Here is a 22,775-nt window from a genome sequence, read left to right as displayed (position 1 = left end):
TAAAACTAAAACTTCATAAATTACACATTTTCAATTATATTCAATCAACTATTTAGATGTTTATTAATCAAGCAATCAATTAAAGACTTTAAACCTGGACTTCCAAGTGTTTGGCTGGTAAACTTTGTACTTTTTATTCAATAACTTATCAGAATTTTATTAGCCTAGAAATCTAGACCACCCTAGCGGCAGCAACTGTAATTTGCAGCCAGGGTCGTCTAGCAACTCTCCGTTGGCTTGCGAGCTGGAAAAACCAAACTCTGGTCAGGCCAATCACGTCGTGTATAGCATCGGTGGGCGGGGCTTAACATAATGACGGCAGAGTTGCGACGGTTCCGCGTGAATTCCCTGCTACTTGAAAACAAAGAAGATGGCTGCTGCTGCTGGCGAACAGCGGTCTTTGGAATCGGCTTTGGCCACGACTCTGGAAGACTTGGAGTTCAGCTTTTCTTTGAGAAAAGAACAAAGAACGGCCCTGAAGTCATTCTTAATAAAGGAAGATGTGTTCGGAGTTTAAAGTTTAATCTATCAACTAGCCTTGCTCTGGTTGGTTGTAGAGCTATCCTATTGCGTGCAGAGGGAATTTAAAAGACAACCGTTTATCCCGCCCCTCGGATTGAGCCCAGCCAATGGGGAGTTCCCAGACCCAACATCTGGATGTGGGTCTGGCTGGTCAGGCTAGAATTTTACTGGATCTGTCAGTATTCTGTCAAACACAGACTTCAGGTCTTACTCATTTTAAATATATTCTTAGCTGGCACAGGTTTATACATTTTTTTCACTTACACAAACTTGTTGTCTTTACGGGTCCTTTAGTAACCGAAAGCTGACCCAGGACTTGAATAAATTCAGATTATATTCTATAACTGGATCTGTGTAGGGTCCCGTTCATCAGCATCAAACAGACTTTCATCCTGACTGTCGCCTCCAAACACAAATTAGTTGTTCGGTTAATTCACGTTGATCCTCAGTGACAGAGTTTTCAACCTTTTTGACTGTAATTATTTCACCTGTACTGAGTGCAAAACTGTTTATCCAAACATTATACAGAAGCAAACGTACCATAGCTTTATCATCTCATCATCATGCAAAAACAAGTGAACAGCAGGGAGAGAAGTTTTGTGTTCTGAACGCTGAACACTTTGTTCTTTTATTTCCCAAAGTCAGTGTTTGTTGAACACAAAAAAGACTATATATATATATTTTAGATTTGATAATAAATGTCCAGAACACACGTGACTGCATGTGAAATACCCTCAATGATCTCAGGAATCTGTTTGGTTGTTGTCTTGATGTTCAGTCAGATTGGATCTGTGACCGGCCCGTTCTCTGCTCACTTCCTTTAACAACCTTCGAACAAATGTTAATCTTCATTTGCGTTCTTGCCGCTCTGCTTGGTAGCAGCAACCCTGACAAACCTCTCTTTCACTCGCTCTGCGTGGTCCAAAGAAAACGGCCCAGATCTCGTCACTGTCTCGTGCTTTACGACAGCTGCTTCATGTCGTACATCGGCACCTCCGAATCCTCCGCCTTGCCCTCATCCTCTGCCGCCTTAGCGGCTTCCGGGCTGCCCTTGCGGCCCTTGGGAGGAGGGACGGGGTGGTCTGCCTCCGCGGCGCCCTCAGTGGCGCCCTCTGCTCCTTCCTGACCCTCCGCCACAGTCCTCTCCTTCTTCGGGTTGAGCTTGGCCTTCAGCCTCTCGCCCGACTGCTTCAGCCTCTCGCCGGACTGGCGGATCTTCTCGCGCCTCTCAGCCGTCACGATGCGCTCGCCAAACTTGTTGACCTTGGTGCCCAGGTTCTCGCGGGTCTTGCTCATGTTCTCCTTGGAGAAGGTGGCTTTGAAGCTCTCAATGCGCGTCAGCCCTGTCTTCTTCTCGCGGCTGGCTGATGCCGAGTCGGCCTCCTCCACCACCATGTACTCTTCATCCGACTCTGGAGGGAGCTCGAACTTGTCCGGTTCTATCTCGGCTCTGGCGGCAGTGCTGCCGCTGGGTTCTGCTGGCTCGTTGCCTGGTGTGACAGCCTTCACCTCCTGGTCACCCTGAGGGAGACAAAACAGAACCAGTGTGAACCCGGGAGAACATCATGATTACATGACAGATAGTCTCGCATTGCCAGACCTTCCTCCACACCGCTGCGAAGGAAGGTCTGGCAAGTCCACACTGAATTCCTGGATGGGAGAAAAACATGCTCTGGTTTATTGGCATTACTTTAAACCAATCACAATCATCTTGGGCGGTGCTAAGCGCCGCACAAAGCCAAGGTGCCTCTGCAAAATTGATTCGGGAAGGAACTTGTTTTGATGGAACGTGTACGTTCAAAGGTTGTTTTGATCGTGCAACAGAAAACTCACACAACAGAGATACTAAGAGCTAATTGCGGGTTCGGCCGCCATAGGAGTTAAAATGCACTCGGAATGGGAGGGGCTAGAAAGTAATATTCAGTTTGTTGTCATATACAATTCCACCGCTATGGGAGAAATTCTTACACAATGTAGCTTTAACTATTAGTCAAAATAATTCTCTATACACGCTAAAAGTACTGATTATTTACATGGAGTCTGGTGGGGTTGGTGATGGTGATTTCGGGGCTGTTTCATGTTAAACTAAAAGGATCTTACTCTTTAACAAAAAGGTCTATCTCTGTAGGGATCCTTTCATAATGTTGTCAGACACTTAGAATAATAATCTGAGTCTGTCAACAGCAAAAACAGAACTTGTAGTGGACGGAAAGTGATGCTGAACATTTGTCCTGTAGGGTTACATTACAGCCCGGTTCACTGCTGCTGTTCTTGCTCAACACTGGACCAATTTCAAAGGATTTTGTTCACATTACTCCCTTAGACACACATGAATGGAATAATATGGCCCAGGTCGTACCCTGCATGTTGAAAGCTGATGCCAAGGCGTCCTGACCAAGCGTCAGTTATTTGACGAGTTGGGAGTGTGCTGGAAAAAAACATACCGTGCATTACTGTAGACATAAAAAAAACCTTTTTGTTTTTCTTCTTAGTCAGACGGACAAAGTTTAATTGTTGACGTCAGGTTTAAATCTGTCTCTGGTTAATAAAGTGTGCCATGTAGGCTTTAGCTGTTAGCGTGCAGGCCTTGATCCTGCCTCCATAAATAAACAGCAGCACCTGTTTCTGCAGCTCAGCGCTGGGCTGCAGAAAGCTAAACATATCAGCGAGCAACAGCAGCGTACGAAGCAAAGGGATCACTTTCAGCTTCAGGCCACGTCATGCATCACTCTGTAACCCTAAAGATCACGTTACACAGAACATAAACTGGAGCAGAAATGTTAAGGCCGAAGCTGCAAACTGCCCCAGATCCCTGCAGACGTAATTTACTTTGGGGAGGTTGAGCCTGACTCCCAATCAGACTGTCCTACTCATTCATACTGGGAGCTGACCAGTACATCTGCAGCCTAATACTGCTGAACAGCAGCCACAAGTAAAAAAAGTTCCCCAAAAACTAATAGAAGCCTTAAAAAAGTAAAGAAAACTACATGACAACCAGTCACAAGATGCAGCATATTTGGTGTTTCTGGTCTTGAAACCGTCCACCAAAATCTATTTGAGAACATTTGAGAAGAAAAGTAACAACCGTTTAAATCATTATTAATGACGTTCAGCAGTTTTCTACATAATGATGTGTTAAGACCTCCTCAAGAACCCCTGAAGGCCCCCCTGACACAAAGTGAGAGAATGTAGTAAAACTGAATACCATTTGTTAGGAATAGGACAGTTTTTGGATTCAAAAATCCTTAAAGTTCAATGAACATTCATGCTCGTTAGCGGAGTAGTCTGTATCCTGCGAACGGGATCATCGGGGTCTTTGATTACATGCATCATAGGCACTTTATGACACCCGATAGAGAGGCTGACATTTCCAAAGACCACATGCATAACAGTCATAACTGAGCTACACAGCAGGAGCATGCCTGCTAACAAGCTAAAAGTAAGCAAAGTTTTTTAAAAAATACACCTACCAACTCCTCTGAAGCTCGCTAATTAACTTTTTATTATCTAGTTTGTTTAGTCTGTGTCTGTACAGACTATAGTCAGAGATACAGAAGCAATGGGCGGATTAATACGCTGTTGTCTAACAAGAAATAGTTACATCATGTACTGTAACTCCTCCTAAAACTGATTAGAATAAAAAGCCTTTATTGTCATTGTACAACCAAAGTAGGAGCGCTACTCCTGATCAGTGCAAAGAAACAAAAAAATATATATACTACAGCAAACACACATAGAGTAAAATAAATAAAAACTAGGTATTTATAGCACTAGAATAAATGCTGTTACTGCACTAGTTTAAAAGGGGAGCGTGCCTATGTTCCCACAGCCCTATGTTCCCACATCCCTATGTTCCCACGGTCCTATGTTCCCACAGTTCTATGTTCCCACAGCCCTATGTTCCCACAGCCCTATGTTCCCACAGCCCTATGTTCCCACAGCCCTATGTTCCCACAGCCCTATGTTCCCACAGCCCTATGTTCCTACAGTCCTATGTTCCCACAGCCCTATGTTCCCACAGCCCTATGTTCCCACAGTCCTATGTTCCCACAGCCCTATGTTCCCACATCCCTATGTTCCTACAGCCCTATGTTCCCACAGCCCTATGTTCCCACATCCCTATGTTCCTACAGCCCTATGTTCCCACAGCCCTATGGTCCCACAGCCCTATGTTCCCATATTTCTAAGATTTTTTTCCAAAATTAGGCCCTATGTTCCCACATTTCCTTTTTCATAAATTTTAATCAGATTTTGTCCCCCTAACCCCTAACCCTAAAACATGCTGTGGGAGGATAGGGCTTAAATTGAATGGCAATGTAGGAACACAAGACCTAATTTTGAAAATGTCCTAGAAATGTGGGAACATAGGGTTGTGGGAACATAGGGCCTAATTTTACGAAAAATCGTAGAAATGTGGGAACATAGGGCCTAATTTTCAGTGAAAAAAAGGGGCTGACCCCGTTTAAAAGAGTGTAGTGTTTTTACAGTTACAAAATGAACATGTTTATCTATGAGCGTTGGTAGATGTTTTTTAAATCTCTGGACAGACTCAGGCTATTTGGTCCCCCTGCTTCCAGTCTTTATGCTAAGCTAGGCTAACCGGTTTCTGACTCCAGGTCTGCCTGAAAAAACGCAAACATGAGATTGTCTGAGATCTAACTCTCATCTCACTACCGGCGATGCCAACTTTCAGTCCTTTTATTTATTTATTTATGTTTTAAGATTATTTTTTGGGCATTTTTAGGTCAGGGTTCCACAGGACAGATGAAAACATGAAATACAAATAATTTTGACGCAGAAAAACAAAAAGTTGCTTGATGGTCGACGGGAAGACAACACGAGCGTTAAGACTCAAAGGCCTTTTTAAACTGTGGGCGGGGGGGCGGAGTCGGCAGAGAGGGCAGGTCAAAGGTCATGAGCCCATCTGACCCCATGACATCACAGTTATGTGCTGATGACCCCCCCAGCTTCTGAGAGGATTTCCTCCATCAGAGTGATTAAAACAGCCTGTTAGCAGCTAACGAAAAGATGTACAACCCTCGTCTAGGAGATGGTCGTCCAGAGAGAGAGAGAGAGAGAGAGAGAGAGAGAGAGAGAGGAAGAGAGAGAGAGGGCAACTATATTAGGAGATGGTGCAGGTTCAGACTCAGAATAACCTGGTCTGTCAGCCATCAGCTGGCACAGTCACTTACAGTGCAGAAAGCACACAGCAGCTCTGGGAACTGAACACACGTTGATTTGTTTTATTAGGGTGCTGAAAAAGAGGCATTTGTAAACACAACTTCTTTATTTCATGGCTTAACTAGCCTTAAATTACGCCTATGGACATTACAGAGTCCAGATTACAGTATTTAGTCCTCTAGTCAACAAGCTATAGTTAACATGCTAATTTGCAGGTTACATATAGACCTAATCTAGAAAACTCCTGCGTCCCGTATGTACAATTTAACGGCGCTGAGGAAACGGGAACGAGGAACAACTGGATCTACTCTCATCTCCTTCATCTAAAATGAATGTTTGTGCTTTCATATGTCAACACTTTGACTAACGTTAGCTTGGAGAGCTAATGTTCCTGTTGGGCCACAAACTAAAGAACATGACGCCACCCAAACTATTAGTCAGTCCGACCAAACAGGCAGCAGCATTTGGCTGTTCCTAACGCTAGATTTGGTTTATCGAAGACGTTATAGCAAAGCAACACATGACAGGAAATACAAACAACAAAGAAGACAGACAGGTCTTTCTTCTGTGTTTTACTTTATATGTTTAAACATTACAGTTACAGCTGAAAATCACTCGAAGAAAGCAGCAAAAACATCTTTACAAAACTCACAAAAAAACGTCAAAGAAAAGCAGCAAAAATGCGGAAAAAATACATTGGAAGAAGCAATGAAAAGGTCAAAGAAAAGGGCAAAAACATTGTGGAAAAAAGTATTTAACTATATATCTTTAAACGTTACAACTACAGCTTAAAATCACTCAAAGAAAGCTGCAAAGACAGCGACAAAAAGCCGAAAAAGATAACAAAAATGTTGATAAAAGACGTCAAAGAAACTGACAAAAAATGGCGGAAAATGTGACAAAAACATCTAAAAAAAACCTGACAACAAACGTGAAAGAAAAGCGCCAAACACGTTGAAAAATGAGGAAAGAAAACATTGGAAAAAAAGAATTTAACTATATATCTTTACAGCTGAAAATGACAACAAACAAACAAAAAGTTGACTGATTTCACATCTCTCTGTACTTCACATCGTGTCTTCCCGGAAGTGATTTTTGTGTTTGTGCAACGTCACAATGTTTCGGCTATCGATCTCCTGATGATAGCATTCTGATATTTAGCATGTTAGCTTTCTAATGCTAACATGAAAGGATGCATGCACTTAGCATGCTAAAGATATGTAGTACACACAACAGTTCATGTATTCAGCATCTGAAAGGTAAACAAAAAGTAGTCCAAATTGTCAAGCAGCTGTCTTTGATGATGACTAACTTGGTGAGAACTGACACCTTTACAACTTCTGAAATTTAAGTCGAACAATATCTTATTTTTATTGTTTATTTCTCCTCTTGGTGAAACAGGATGCTTTAAAGGACAATTCCGGCGCAAAATGAACCTAGGGGTTAATAACATATGTATACCGAGTCGACCGTTCTCTGGGATATGTTTTCATGCTAATCAAATGCGTCTCTAGCTTGAGACAAGCTAGTGCAAACCATAGACTGTATATAAGAATGGACCAACAGATCCCGTTGCTCTGGACGGAGACCAGTGAAGGCCTTTAGAAGCACTTTTCCGGTGAGCGCTGAGCGTTACTGCGCAGCCTCCAACTGAGAGAAACGACGTACATGTGACGTGAGCAACGTGTCTGAAAGTTGGAAGTCTTCTGGTAGCTGTGCCAAGAGAAATCTCAATCATTCCCAATCTAGCAGAGACGGAGAGCGTAGGTATATGTAAGGAGATAACATAGACACAGGCTAATTATTGATCACTAAAATGATAGTTAACATTAGTAATTACACTTAAATAGCTAATGGAAGTCCAAACTGCCTGAGAGCTTCTCCTGTACTATACGGTAATTCCTCTACTATGAGACAGTAAGTCTCGTGGTTATGACCCAATCGTTAGCCTATTTTTATAAAAACGTCTGCTACGGAGCCATAACGTGAGCTACAAGGTAATGGAGCCTTTTATTCATTGTCGTGTTTCTTTAGAAATAAACAATGGACAAATAGAGTCTTTAAACTCTTCAGATGTAAAGTTATTCTCTGTCAAAGTGACGTCAAAATGAATGGCAGTCAATGGGATGCTAACGTCGGGTGATCGCTTTGTAGCATCAAAATGGCGCCATAGGAGATTCGAGCTCTGAGGCGAAGCTTACCCCCTTGGTGCAAACCGGTGGTTAGCTGCTAACGCTAGCTTTCGGGGCAGAGGGTAAATCTCTATTTCTACACCACTAACAAGGCTCAAAATATCACCACACTTCCACGGTAGCATAATGAGGGTCCCGACATGTAAACCCAAGCATTGAGAACTTTGTAAGTGTACAGACAGTTTATTAAAAATATAGATTATAAAGACAGTACCATTCACGTATACAGGCAGGCTCCATCTTGGTGCAACCAGTAACATAGCTCAAGCAGGGAGTTTGTGGTTCGACTGGTCATGACTGTTTTCCCAAGATGGCGCCTGCCTGTATAGTGAACAGTGCAGTTATTCATTATGCTATTATGCTGTGGTGCTATTTTGAGCCTTGTTAGTGGTACAAAATAGTGATTTACCCTCATGCCCCGAAGGCTAGTGTTATAAGCTAATCACTGGTTTGCGCTAGCTTGTTTCAAGCTAGAGACACATTCGATTAGCATGAAAACATGTCCCAGAGAACGGTCGACTCGGTACACATATGTTATTAACCCCTAGGTTCATTTTGCGCCTGAATTGTCCTTTAACATTGTAGAGCACCGATACCTCACAATGTCAGAAAAGTTCATTGGCATATTTGACCCGATCAGATTGAAAGAACCTATTCCACACTCACCCAAAGTATGGAAGGTAAAAACCAAGCAATGGCTCCAAGATGCAAAAGTCAAACAGAAATAAAAAATAAAGCAAAGTTGGAGCTGCATTTAAATGTCCACGCTGAAACCATCTTAAGCTGCACCTGTCAGGATTAGAGGATTTCCTATTTATGAAGTACAACAGCCAAAATAATCATTCACAAATAGTGGATTCTAAGTAAAGCCCATTATATGAGCTCCAGATCTATGGTGTAACCTTTCAGCATACTGACGTGTATCCTCGGCTAAAATAACCAAGTCGCCATCGCGCTGGCAGCTGCTGACCGTGAAGGCCAAAGAAGTAAAACGAGGCCTGGTGTGTGTTGCTATTTCAACCCTGAGAATGAACTCACATGTTGGTTGACTAATACAGTTTGTTCATGTTAACCCTTTTGCTGTCTTCCAGTCAACCGTGCAACTTTTTGGTTTTCTGGGTCAAAATTTAAACTTAACCCTGATGTTGTCCATACAATGCTCTTCGCACGAACAATTCACGATCACTACTTTTATTGAATTTTGGATGTTTTATTCAAGTTTTGGCATTTCAAAACTGTATTCTGACTAAACTTTGACTCTTTGAAGTCTCTGATTATCCATCAACACACGTTCCTCTAATATTAGTCTAAATATTTTATAATTTCTGCTTTTTTTAACTCAAAAATTAGGTATCATTTCCTACAAATGAGGATTATTGTCCATTAATTCCAAAAATAGGTGTAAACCTAGTGGTAAAAACTTGGTGTTAGTGGTGTTTGGGTAACAAAAAGCATCAAAAACGTAAAAAAAATCTACGAAAGTGTCGAGGAAAAGGATATAAATGTCAGAAAAAGCATCACAAAGGTGTTCATTTTAAATTTTGACCCGGGAGGACAACAAGTGCACGGTCAACGGGAAGATAGCACAAGGGTTAACATTAAAAGAACTCAGAGATGTGATTCATTGGAGACCTTAAAGCATTGCTCAGTGATCACAACAGTCACTTGATGCCAGACTTAAACACACGTAAACATCTTTACGACACTGAACTGACGAAAATCTTATATTAACATCGGTGGTGCCAGTATTGGTGGACTGGGTCTGAAGTGCGTAGAAACATCTTTTCTGAAAAGTTCTTCATGTTTCTAGATGGATTTAATTAATTTGTTATATGTTTGCAGCTTCTTAAGGCCTCATGGACATCATGCAGCAAAATCCCATTTAGTCGTTTAAATTAACTAGAAATCTGCCTACGATGAAGAGACATGTTTGTCTATTTCTGAAGTTCTCCTGCTCTGGGGAAACTGGACGTAGCCGCACAGCTATTTTAGACCTTTCCCATCTCTATAAACCAGCCACATCCACCTTTACACACATCTGTCAAACATCAACTGGCCCGTTTGACCTCTTTAGTCCCACGGTTCAGTCTGTCCACTATTAAAAGACCCTACCAGGAATTGATAACTATAATTAGAGTTATGATGTTGATGTTATTTAAGTCATATAGTAAGCTACTAGCCAAGTCTACAGGCCCCAAAACCTTTTCTTTTGCTCCGTAGTAACACCGGCTACACACTGGCTGCGTGGCATGGGCGTGGCGTTTCTGTTGTGTGGCGGCTGCGTGGCGTTTTCTATGTCTTTGCACACCAGAAACGTGTCTGACGCAGCGCTGTTGCTGCTAGTCTTGTCTGTACACATGTACGTTTGCCATTAACATAAACATAAATATATACTGATCTGATTACAGCAAAGACAACGTCGGCAGTGTTGACGGCAGTGTTAGGCTACAGAATATTTTGTTCTGTATTGACAGGTGCAATATTTGAAAATCAATAATTATTTATTATTATTATTATTTTTTAAATTACATTTACATCTGCATTTATGTCAAAACCTCGAGACTTTCAAACATCAACATGTCATTTATTAAATGTATTCATGTCAAAATTACATATAAACATCTTTTCCTATTCTATTTTGCTTGGAAATGCTTCCAACACGCTCGCGTGTCGCGTGAAAAATAGGCGTCGGTTCTATTTCTAGCACGCACACGTTTTCGGCGTGAGACGTGCGTTTCACGCAGGCAGTGTGCAAGCTCTGACCTGTTAACATGGGAGCCGAAATAAAAACGGACACGCCACTCAGCTGACACACTCACGCCACGCAGGCAGTGTGTAGCCGGCCTAACAGTGACAAACAGAACCTAAATGCACTGGTACCGAATGTTAAAAGTCTTCACGGGACCCAACCAGACAAACCAAATGTTTATGTTCAGTCTGATCTCGTCAGGTAGAGTCCTTGTGTATTGTCGCCAGAGTTGTGTCTGTTCACGTTGACTGCATTTTGGGTTGATTCTATTTGAATCGAGCAGGACTGTCCTTGGGCCACTTTCAGATTGGGTTTCTTTTTTGGAGAATTTATTTAAGCGGACCTGTACTGTTATGTTAAGGCGAGTGTGGTAAACCTGCTTACCTTCTTTGAATCCTCACTAGAAATCCTCAGAGCATCTGAAGTACATTTTACAGTACATTTAGTCATGTAGCTATAAGTTAGCTTGATGCTCTGCACCTTTTTCAGAAGATAAATACATTGCAATCATTTCCCAAAAGGCATTGATCAGAACCCCAAAGGTCCAAAGTACCCATGGTTTCCCTAGGTTGGGCGGAGGGTTTTTAGGGTCCTGCCTCAAGAACATTTTGTTGTTCAGTAAAGCAAAAAATGCAATTTCACAACATTTTGGACCAATATTATCACCACATCTGTGTCTAAAACATTGGAAAAGCTAGAGCAGATAACAAATATATAACTCAGAAAGCTTAAAGACAAAACTTGTTAAAGAAGTCCACTGGGGACCGACTGCAATCATTAGATATGTGAAAAGTCTTCTAGTTAGTTTGATGCTCACATTGATTTGACATTCCTTTGGCTTAGCTGCTGCACCTAAACCTTGTAATGGAAGGGAAAACCCTGCCCACAAAGACACGCAAAATGAAGTAAAAAATTGATTTTTAAACAATCACAGTGATACAAAAGGACTAAAAGCCATTGATCAGAACCCCAAAGGTCCGTTTCTACTGACCGCAAAGTACCCATGAAGCATCTGTGATTCTTACCTGATAAATGACCACCCTGAACTTGTTCTTGGCGAGCAGGTCACCCTGCGTGGCCTCCACCTTCTTCACCCTGATGTTCTGGTTCTCCACACGCACCCTGACGTCCTTGACGTGGCGGCTGACCTTGCGCGTCTTCTCCAGCAGCCGGTCTACGGTGGAGCTGGTGGTGGCGTGGGCGCTGGTCAGCTTAACGACGTCTGTCTGGATGGTCTTTACCGTGTTCTCCAGCTCCAGCTGACGCTCTTCCATGCGCTGCTGCGTGGTCTGGACGCTGTCCATGAGGCCCGCCACGCGCTCCAGCAACGCCATGATGCTTCCCGCATCGTCTCCGCCACCCGTCGGCATGCCTGGTTTGTCTGTCATACTTGCTCGTCGGTTTGCTGATGGCTTGCCTGTTATGTGCCCGCTTGATCAACTGTTAGAACCGAGCGATCCCAATATTAAAGGGGAGGAAGGGATGAGGAAGGGTAGGGTTGGCGAAGAGAAGGGACGATCTCCGGCAACAACAGCGAAATCTTGGGATTTTGAAGAATAAATGACGATCAAAGCCACGGAAAACAGAAGAATAAGGATCGAGGCATCGAGGGGGATGCAAAGAAAGAGAAGAAGTACAAGGAAGGAGGATTAGAAACCTCCTCTGGAAGGAGAAGGAGAGATAGGAGAAGGATAGGAGTGCCGGATCACCCGTCTACAACTGGAGATTGACCCTGAAAATAGTCAGACCAACAGATAGACTCCACCCTGCTGGGAGAGGGAGGGAGGGTTGGTGAAGCTTAAAAGAGAGAGTTGAGTGTCAGAGAGTTTCATCAATATTTTAACAATATACTGGTCGATTTTAAAGTGACCAAACTGTACAAATAAGTAACTTTAGTGGAGATTTTTAAGGCTGTCCTTGACTAAAGAAATTCGTAGTTGACTTAACACATCTGTGCGCTTTGAGTGATGGTTACAAAGCAGTCCATTTCGCATCTGTAAAACTGAGTTTCTCCACAAAGAATCATGCAAAAGCATCACATTTAATTGTGTGTTTTCCAGAAATGTGCTCATAAGATTCTTGGACTAAAGAAATCTTACTCGACTAAGACCAAAACTACAGACCAGTCGACTAATCAACTAAGAGTGGGCAGCTCTGCAGATCTTATTCAAAGATTGTCTTCTTCCAACTTGGTATTAAGAAGTCATGTTCGACTTCTGGAGGTCTTGAGAAACACTGAGCAGCCCACAAACGTCCCATCAATCAGAGAGTCTTGAAATAAGAATGGATATTATAGGAATGTACATGTTAATGAGCGAGATGGACAGACAGTGATATGGATCCTGGCTTCTCTCTGTGTTCTCTGCTGCTAAAAATACCAGCGAGGGTAAAGTGACTCCCTGCACCGCTTTGGGATATGAGTGTATTAAAAGGAATGGAAACCCCCTCCCATCTATTCCTCCATCATCCATCTATCAGCTGCCACCTTTTCACTTGTTCTGGCTTAATCCCTCATTCCAGGTTTAGACTTTTTTCGGCGCGCCGCCCTCCCCAGGCCCCCAAATGAACAGCTAGGTTTCTAAAAAAGAATTCCTCACGCTCACACTTGCCATAGCTGCCATCTTTGTTAGATTTGAGCCGGATAATTTGGGCAGATGGGGGCAGGGGTGGAGCCTGGGTGGAGCTGAGGTGGGATGAGCAAGCAGCCAACACAACTCACTGTGATTGGTTGAGATAGTTATTAGTCAGCAAGCAAACACACTTTAAATCAGCTCATTTTAAGCATAAATATGGCAGTTGGAGGCATGCTAATTTTCCAGACTGATGTCATGAAGTGGCATATGTATGACACGCCAATTCGCATGCAATTATTGGCGTGTTATCAAGACGCATACTCACTGGTAATGGTCGTCTGGTTAACACAAGTTTTCCACAGTGACAGTGTCCTTCCTTTGCCGTACCTGAAGTTGCTGCATTCTGGCTGCTGTCTGTAGATTCCTTCATGCACAACTCGTATTCTTCTGGCTGTTTCATACCAGATGTTGTAACAGCGGTGATGTTGTGTATAGTTTAGGGTCCTCGCCACCACCAGACTAATCAGCATTGCAGATTGAACATGTAGCTGGACTTGAATGGCCTTCTTCTGACTGAAAGTACTGCCAAACTACACTTTTTCTGCTCACCAGTTCCATTTTCACTTTCTCACAGCCTACTGCATTGAACGCTCCACCTACGTAAACACCTTCCCGTAATCAAAGGCGCCGTCATTACGTCGACCAGCGTAGCGCGCGGAGTGCAAGCGTAGGGTTCGGTTCGCTGGGAAAAATTCTAAGGTTCAGCAGAAACCCAACCCCGTCAAAAAGCCCAATATTCAGCCGAAGCCGAATCCTGGATTCGGTGCATCCCTGGTTTGGACCCAACTTCTTGTGTGCTTAACCATCCCACTTAGGATTGACCCAACTGTTAACATATTTGACAAAGTCTCGGGGTTTCATCAAGGAACCGTCTGGGTGCCTGTTGGGTTCTGTAAGCTGACAACTGCTTTTGCACCCATGAGCAGCGTCGTGTCATAGTCTGATCTTTTTAAGAATTTTATTTTATTTTATTTGATAGGGACCATGCATATTTATGAACGTTGTTATTATGTATATAAAATTGTATAAAAGACACCATGTAAATATGCCAGAATTAGTCAAAATAACTCCTTTTCATCTGCAGTCCCTAGGCAAGTGACATAGGACTAACATAAAGACAGCCAGCAGTCATACAGCACTCATTCACTATACATTAAAAGGTACACATAATGGTGACCTATACATTCACAAAAAAATACATGATGACATAGACATTATTCATCCACATCTATACTGCATTCAATGTAACAGTGAAAGTGTATGGGTGATGAAATGTATGACAGTTAAAAGTGGTCTCTGGTTTTCTAGGAGCCACTGTTTTAAGTGAGTTTTAAATGTAGGACACTCTCTCATTGGGAGGGGCGAGCTATTCCAGAGTTTACCTCCTATTTTTGACAATACGTTTTTTTCCAGAAGTGGTGCGTCTAAATGGTATCACACAGTCCCCTTTTACAGAGGCCCGTGTACTACCTCCGCTTTCAAAAAGCCATGCAGTGTCACAGTGCCTTTGAAAGTTCAGAAAACTTCCAAAAGCCCCGACAATCCGCCAGCTGATTATCAAAATGAAGAAAGACAGTGACGAGGTGAGAAAGGATGAAGAGAGAAGGGGACTCCCCATCGTCTAAAAACCTTCCACCAGCTGCTCCCTATAATTATCCCACCGTCAGCGCTATATTTAACTCCTCCCTGTAGAAGACATGGATGCTTCAGCAGCCACCAGGAGCGCTTGGTTTCCACTCCTCCTTCAAACGAGGTGGGTGGAGTTCAATGAATGAAGAGGGGAACTGTTACTTGATTGGAGGGGTTCAGCTAATGTGGTTTTTGGAGCCAGAAAAGCCTAATTTTAGCAATGGGGGTGAAGCCCCGGGTAAAGATGAGTGTGATAGGCTGGAACCTAGTTTCCTATATTTTTGTGTCAATGTGACCGATGGGAACAACAATCTTTGAAATTGGTCCCGTATTGAGCGAGACAAAACAAGCTGCAATGTACCCTAACTGTCCGTCCACACCGCCGCCGACTTGATCTTCTAAAGTTACCGGAAGTCATTCATTTTCAATGGAAGCTGCTTCTCTCAGCTGCAAGGAGCGGAAAATCTGTCGGCGTCGCGTTTTGAGCGACCAGAGCGTCAATCAGAAAGTTGAAAGTAGGTCAACTTTATGGTAATGAGCTATGACGCGGTTCAGCGGCAACCAATCAGAATATAGACGTCCTTCACGCTGGCTGATTCCAGAGAAACATACGATGTAAACTTTGGTTCCTACCAAAACATTAGTTCAGAGAAAAAGGAGGAGAAGCTCATCATGGCCGTTGCTGGGTTACCTATCATTTATGATATTTGCGTATAGGGACCAGTTAACGTTACCTGCCGGTCACATGGTCTCTAAACAGTCCGCTCACGGTGAAGTCCTGCACGGATCAACAGCTGGCGGCTGCTCGCTCTGCCTGCACGCTGCTGCGGTTCAGCGGCTAACGAGCGAGCTAACTGCTAACAGACACCGCTGCGACCAACAACCAATACACATTCTGTCATTATATATGTCATTTATAAAAGGTTTCTAGTGTCAGTGTATTGGCCGTGCAGTGGCTGCTTGATCTTTTTCCATGATGAACATAGAATGCTGCTACGTCAGAGCGGCCAAAGCCTCAAACAGCTTCCCCGGACTTTCTGACAAAAGTCCTTGACCGGGCGGCCAGAGCTTCTTTGCAGCTCAAGTCGGCGGCGGTGTGTATGTACAGTTAGAGACGGTTTAGAACCGAGACGCCCCAACTCGAGCTAGTTTTAACAAAAAACAAGCTATTCCACATCTTTAAGACATTATTCATTATACTTTTCAATGACATTCATACAAATTAAACTCATTCCCACTTTTTCAACTTAAAAACAATTAAAACATGTCACAACTTTCAAACATTCTGGGTATTATTCAACTTTTCAAAGACGTTCATGCTAATTAAACCCATTCCCACTTTTTCAACTATTCTCACTACGTTACCTTCTTTTTAAAAAAATCCAGTCTTGTATAAAGTACTTGAAAGCAATACTTGAGTAAAAGTACAAGTATCTTCCCAGAAAATGACTTTGGTAGAAGTTAAAGTCTCCTTTTAGAATATTACTTGAGTAAAAGTCTTAAAGTATCTGATATTTACTGTACTTAAGTATCAAAAGTAATTTTCTGATAATAAATATACTTAAGTATTAGACGTAAAAGTAAAAGTAAAAAAAAACTTTGTTTATGAACTTTATGGCCAAAGGTGTGTAACGTTATCTTCATCACCACTGTCGTCGGGGTGGTCATCATCTGTTACCATGGCGGCAGAGCCTGCACCAGGGGCTTCCATGACACTATCAGTCATTATGCTTCCTCCTCTTCTTCTTTAGTTTTGGTCTATGGTTTTTTTTTTTTTTTTTTACCGCTTGGCAACAAACAGGCATTAGGTCACCAACTGGAATGGAGCGTGCATTATCTTGGCAATTTAGGAGCAATGATTCGCCAAATCTGCTTTTTTTGTAGTGTAACAAATTTCTTCTGATTTTATTTTGTAGTAACGAGTAACTAAGATGCTCAGGGGAGATGTAGTGTAGTAAAAGTAAACATTTTATTTAGGAAATGTAGTGGGGTAAAAGTTTCCGGAAATATAAATAACGAAGTAAAGTACAGATACGTGGAAATTCTACTTAAGTACAGTAGTGAAGTATTTGTACTTTGTTACATTACAACACTGCAAAAATTAAGCCAGCAATCCAGTGTAGCTGCCTTTCAACATACAGCATTCACACCGCAATTCCTTCAGAAATTGCATTCTCTAGTTTATTCCCTAACCCTAGTTTCCTGTATCTGTGTCACGTGGACTCCACCACGCCGCTTTAGGAGCTCCGAATGTGTTTATTCCAATGGGAGACGTGAGCGTGAACTCAGATTATGAGCGATTCTTTAGTCTAGTCACCAAATTAAATATTGGATCCATTCTTCAACAAGCCACATATCTCCAGAACATTCTGACACTAAATTGGCATTTTTCAGACGGACACATCAGGAGAAAATGAACTTTGTTTGAGATCTGTTTCTGTCTCAGGACCAAACTCTCGCGAGATCTGGCAACACAGAGAAGTTAACGTCAGCTAACGTTCGTGAACGCCCTAACAAAACTAATCTCTGTGATGCTAAATATGTCTTGTCTTTGTTAGGAAAAGAAAATATTAATAAAATATTCAAATATAACTTTTCATCCATCCACATGACGTTCAATACACGTTCAAACGAGGCCACGCCCCTTTAGGAGACAGGAAGTGAGGACCGTTTTATACCACTGGCGATGCTTGAAATGCTCTTTTGTATGAAGGATCTTTGGTAACGTTAACAATACTGGACCAATTTCAAAGATTTCTGTTTATTACTCACTCACTTAGACACCAACCAGTGCATGGTGAAAGTAGGGTCCAGTTTAAAAAATACTGAGATTACACTTTAAGCAAATATATCTTCTGATATGAATCAAAATGTTTGTTTAATTTAGAAGAAGTGAAATGATATACTGAGGCCTAAACTTGAGAGAAATTAAATGTGTTGACTTCAGTTTCCTGTTACAGTCGGAGCTTCCCTGGAGCAGCATCTAGTGGCCGCTTGAGGAACTACACGTCATCATCTCTGTCTCATTCTCTCTTTCCCTCTCTCTCTCTGTCTCTCTTTCCATCTCTCTGTCTCTCTCTCTCTGTCTCTCTCTCTCTGTCTCTCTCCCTCTCCCTTTCTGACTGTCTGTCTGTCTGTCTGTCTGTCTGTCTGTCTCTCTCTCTCTTTCCCTCTCTCTGTCTCTCTCTCTCTCTCTCGCTCTCTCTCTCTCCAATATTAGATATTTATTTATATATATACGGGCAAATACATCAACATAACATAAAGACAGGTATGTAGACACATTGAAACACATTTACAACATTTTGTAACAGATCAAAGCAATGACTCGGTGGTTTGGAACATCATAATTTAATTCTAGTTCAACTACAGTACAGCTCTAAACAACAACGTCACTGGTTCATGCAGTACGCAACATCTACAGTCAAATCCCTCAGGCTCCTCTGAGACCACAGCTTCATATAAATCTGATCTCAGTGCAGCGACGCTTCAGGGAACCTCCCAGCTTATTGAGGCTCCATCGCCATCGCTACGTTTTGGTTTTTAAGCGTTTGAGTTTGGAGCCCAAAGTGATCTCGGTGCACCGAGTGTTTTTATCTCCAGTAGAAGAACTAATCTCTGTTTAAACTAACACGCCCCAAACCTCATATCTCATCATCATTCTGGTATACTGGACATAAACAGGAGGCAGCGTGGAGACTCCGCCCACTGCTGGTAGTTACCACGGTAACGTTAGTAGCTTTAAGTCTCAGAGAACAAGACGTCGTGATAAGACTCAATCAGGAGGAGAAACGTTGGCGTCAAACGGGACACAAGCGTTTCCAAATGTCTCCGATTTAGGGGCTCAGAAACGCCAGAGCAGGGGGAATGAGAGGGGGAATGAGAGGGGGAATGAGAGGGGGAAACACCAGAGCAGGGGGAATGAGAGGGGGCAACGCCAGAGCAGGGGGAATGAGAGGGGGCAACGCCAGAGCAGGGGGAATGAGAGGGGGAAACGCCAGAGCAGGGGGAATGAGAAGGGGAAACGCCAGAGCAGGGGGAATGAGAGGGGGAAACGTCAGAGCAGGGGGAATGAGAGGGGGAGAGGGGGAAACGCCAGAGCAGGGGGAATGAGAGGGGGAAACGCCAGAGCAGGGGGAATGAGAGGGGAAAACACCAGAGCAGGGGGAATGAGAGGGGGAGAGGGGGAAACGCCAGAGCAGGGGGAATGAGAGGGGGAAACGTCAGAGCAGGGGGAATGAGAGGGGGAGAGGGGGAAACGCCAGAGCAGGGGGAATGAGAGGGGGAAACGCCAGAGCAGGGGGAATGAGAGGGGGAAACACCAGAGCAGGGGGAATGAGAGGGGGAAACACCAGAGCAGGGGGAATGAGAGGGGGAAACGTAGCAGAAGAAATTCCGTTTTAAACCAAAACGTAGCGCTGTAGACGTAGCCTGAGTCTACTCCCCCTACCACAATAAAACGACCAACACGGACACTTCGTACCATCGTCACAAATTATATAAAAACAAGAAATTAACTCGACCCCAAAAAAACAAAGTCGTTTAAATTATCATCACAAAAAAAAAAAACATTGGAATCCATTTCCGGAATGGCGTCATCTGAAAATTAGGCAATAAAATAATTATAACAACAACCTGTACATGTCAGCGTGTACCTTTTCATCATCATTATTTTTTTTTTCAAGCAGTAGAAAAAACAGCATTTTGGTTTTCAGGTGCGTCTCATCGTAACAAATACAAAAAAAGTAAAATAAAAGTTTATCTGAGATACATGAGAGATATGTTTTTGACCATGTGAGACGCAGGAAAACTAAACTATCAGATGAGATGAGACAACTTTAGCAACAAAACCCAAAAGAGCTCTGGCGGTCCCTGATAATCCTGTAGTCCTGGCACACAGCGCCCCCTCCAGTATTCAACCTGGACCCTATGTTCCTCTGCATCACGGTCCCACAGCAGTTTGTGTAATTGTCACGTTATTTTTAATCTATTGATACATGTACAACAACATGTTTTTTGTCGTGGTGGCCAGCACGAAATGGGAACCATCTATTCAGAGGTTGGGTTTCGGAAAAACACAGCGGGGAAAGGACGCCTCACACGCCGGGAGACGGCCGCGGGGTACGCGCGACAATAACGGGACAACGGGGTTGTGATTAGGAAGACAGCGGGGAAACTAAACGCCACACGCGGGACGTGATCCCCCATCCCCTGGGTGAAAGTCCTGTATTCTTTGACCCATCCACCACCCCGACCAACCTCCTTACGCGGATTTTCGGCTTTTCATACTACTCGCTACCCTTTTCGTGCTGTGATCACGAAATATGCTTCCCATTGAAATACATTACTTTACATTTTGGTGCTGGCCACCACGAAAAAAACGAGAAAATGGTCCCTGTGAACACGAATCAATAGATTAAATAACGTGACCATTTCACGAACTGCCGTGAGACTGGGTTGTTCTATGTTTTTGTGTCTAAGTGATTGATGGGAACAACAATCTGTGACATTGGTCCAGTATTAAGAGAGATCTCTGCAGTCGGCAGCAGAGAAACAACTACAATGTAAGTTAATAGGACGATTGTCCAGCTTGTATTTACCTTCACAAAAGTGCTTGTTTTTGCCGCTGACAGACTCAGATTAATATTCTAAGTGTCTGACAACATTATGGAAAGGATTTCTAAAGAGGTCAACCTTTCTGTTAAAGAGTAAGATCCTTTTTTTAAACATAAAAACATTTGCCAAATTGCATTCGCTAAACCCACCAGACTCTATGTAAATAAACAGTGATTTTAGCATCGTAAAATACACTTCATTCAAAGTCGACAGAAACAAAATAAAACTATAAAAGGCTGTTTTGGGTCGTCTTTCCACTGTTCCAACCATCACAACTTTAGTTTTGGTTGAAATAAACACATAGTTTACTGATTTACATGTGAAAATATGTTGGCTGTATACACGCTAAAAGTATAGTTTTTTTAAATGGAGTCTGGTGGGTTTAGCGCTAGCGACTTCAGAGCTGTTTCTGGTTAAACAGAAAGGTCTTAAAGGTCTATCTCTGTAGGGATCCTTTCCATAATGTTGTCAGACACTTAGAATAATAATCTGAGTCTGTCAGCGGCAACAACAGAACTTTTAGTGGACGCTAACCAGTTACAGCGTTCACACTTAATACTGGACCAATGTCAAAGATAGTTGTTCCCATCAGTCACTTACACACAAAAAATAGGAAAATAGGGTCCAGGTTGGAGAAAAAAACGGTAGTTACCCTTTAAGTGTTCAGTAGTGGTTAAATTACCTCCATGATCCCGACATGTATGTCACATAAACACAGTAAAAAAATGTCTTCCTTCAAACTCTAAATCTAAACACAAGCATTAAAAACAGCATCAGCCTGCGTCCCACAGGGTTAAAAACCAAAAGAGCAACGTGACATCAGGACTTCGCGTAAACATACACCACTTTCGTAAGCCAAGTGGCGTGTTATCTGTACGCATATTGAGCTATCTGCGCGTATGTCTACGCTGTATACAGCAGACTGATCTCAATAAGTGGCGTATGTATGACACGCCAATTCGTATGCCATTTTGTCGTGTTATCAAGACACAGACATCGCTTTTGGGACGGTTGGGTTTAGGAAAAATTAGAAAGCTACGGTTGGGTTTAGGGAACGTGACACGCGGGACCCGATCCCCGGTCTCCTGGTGAAAGTCCTGAGTTTGACCCATCCTCCCCCCCGACCAACCTCCCTACGTAGAGTTTCACCCTTTCATACTACTCGCTACGGCGTCAATTGACATGCAATCACAAGGTAATGTAAGTCAATGGACAACGTCATATCATGACTTCGCGTAAACATACACGCCCACTTTCTTAAGCCAAGTGGTGTGTTATCTGTCCGCATTTTGAGCTATCCGCGTGTACTGTATGTAGAGTTTAGATTCTCTGCCTGAGCCGGGCCCACAAGCATTTGTATTTTTCTAATCATGACTTTATTAGCCTTACTCGTGGGGACCAAGCTCTACCTCTCCAGCTTCTCCCGTAGCTTTGGGTGTATGTCGTGCACTGACTTGAGTGTGAGGTAAACTGGGCTACATCGCGTCTCCCCCCCTCTGCAGCACTGTTGTCGGCCAGTTAGGTGATGGAGACCAGAAAGTCTCCTACATGGTTCCAGGTCTTTGATTATGTTGCTGCCTTGATCTGTTCCCCTCACTATTCAGCTGAGGGAGCAGCTAGGTCGAGGTTTTTTTTTACGTTTCTTCATTCGGATCCATTTGTGATCCGTTCCTTTCTGAATAAACTAACAGCAGTTTACATGCTTCCTCCTTGTTGCATTACCGGTATTTATTAAGATAATTCTAAACAGATTTCTGTAGTTCAAACGACTATGAATTGTAGTTGAGAACGCCAGTTATAACGGCCCACGTATTAAAAAATTGTCGGGATTAAATCGGGCTCGGGCTCATAATTACAGTTAATGTGTCGGGCCGGGCCGGGCTCGGACACAACGTGCACGGGCTCGGGTAGGGTCGGGCTTGATTTTTTGGGCCCGATCTAAGCTCTAACTGTATGTCTACGCTGTATACAGCGGACGGCAGTCTGCAACGTCACAGCGTAAACATACACGCCACGTGGCGTGTTATCGCGAGACGACATCACACGTTGGGATTAGAAAAACAAGAACGGGGTTGGTTTTAGGAAACGCCACACGCGGGACACGATCCCTGCTCTCCTGGGTGAAAGTCCTGTGTTCGTGCTACTCCCTATGGTGTCAATTCACACGCAATCGCAAGGTAATGTAAGTCAATGGATCCACGACCCTCATGCTCCCTCCCAAGCCCAAGTCAGTGCCTCTATGGCTGGGCCTTA

General features: G+C 43.1%; 1 protein-coding gene across 1 annotated transcript; it reads right to left on the bottom strand.

Moving 5' to 3' along the window:
* Window positions 1–1,112: 1,112 nt before the first annotated feature.
* Window positions 1,113–12,386, bottom strand: cavin4b (caveolae associated protein 4b). The gene is made up of 2 exons (XM_031308622.2): window positions 11,670–12,386; window positions 1,113–2,043 (listed from the first exon to the last, which is right to left on the bottom strand). Exons 1-2 carry the CDS (start codon window positions 12,030–12,032, stop codon window positions 1,483–1,485), a joined length of 924 nt encoding a protein of 307 aa, XP_031164482.1. The 5' UTR covers window positions 12,033–12,386; the 3' UTR covers window positions 1,113–1,482.
* Between the last annotated feature and the right edge of the window lie 10,389 nt (window positions 12,387–22,775).

The sequence above is a fragment of the Sander lucioperca genome, chromosome 23 (assembly GCF_008315115.2).
Source record: "Sander lucioperca isolate FBNREF2018 chromosome 23, SLUC_FBN_1.2, whole genome shotgun sequence".
Classification (NCBI taxonomy): Eukaryota; Metazoa; Chordata; class Actinopteri; order Perciformes; family Percidae; genus Sander; species Sander lucioperca.
This window is presented reverse-complemented; position numbering and strand designations above follow the sequence as displayed.

Coding starts and splice junctions, on each gene's coding strand:
- cavin4b (XM_031308622.2), bottom strand. CDS start 12,032: ATGACAGACAAACCAGGCATGCCGACGGGTGGCGGAGACGATGCGGGA. Junction 2,044..11,669: donor TCAGGGTGGTCATTTATCAG/GTAAGAATCACA, acceptor TGTCTCCCTCAG/GGTGACCAGGAGGTGAAGGC.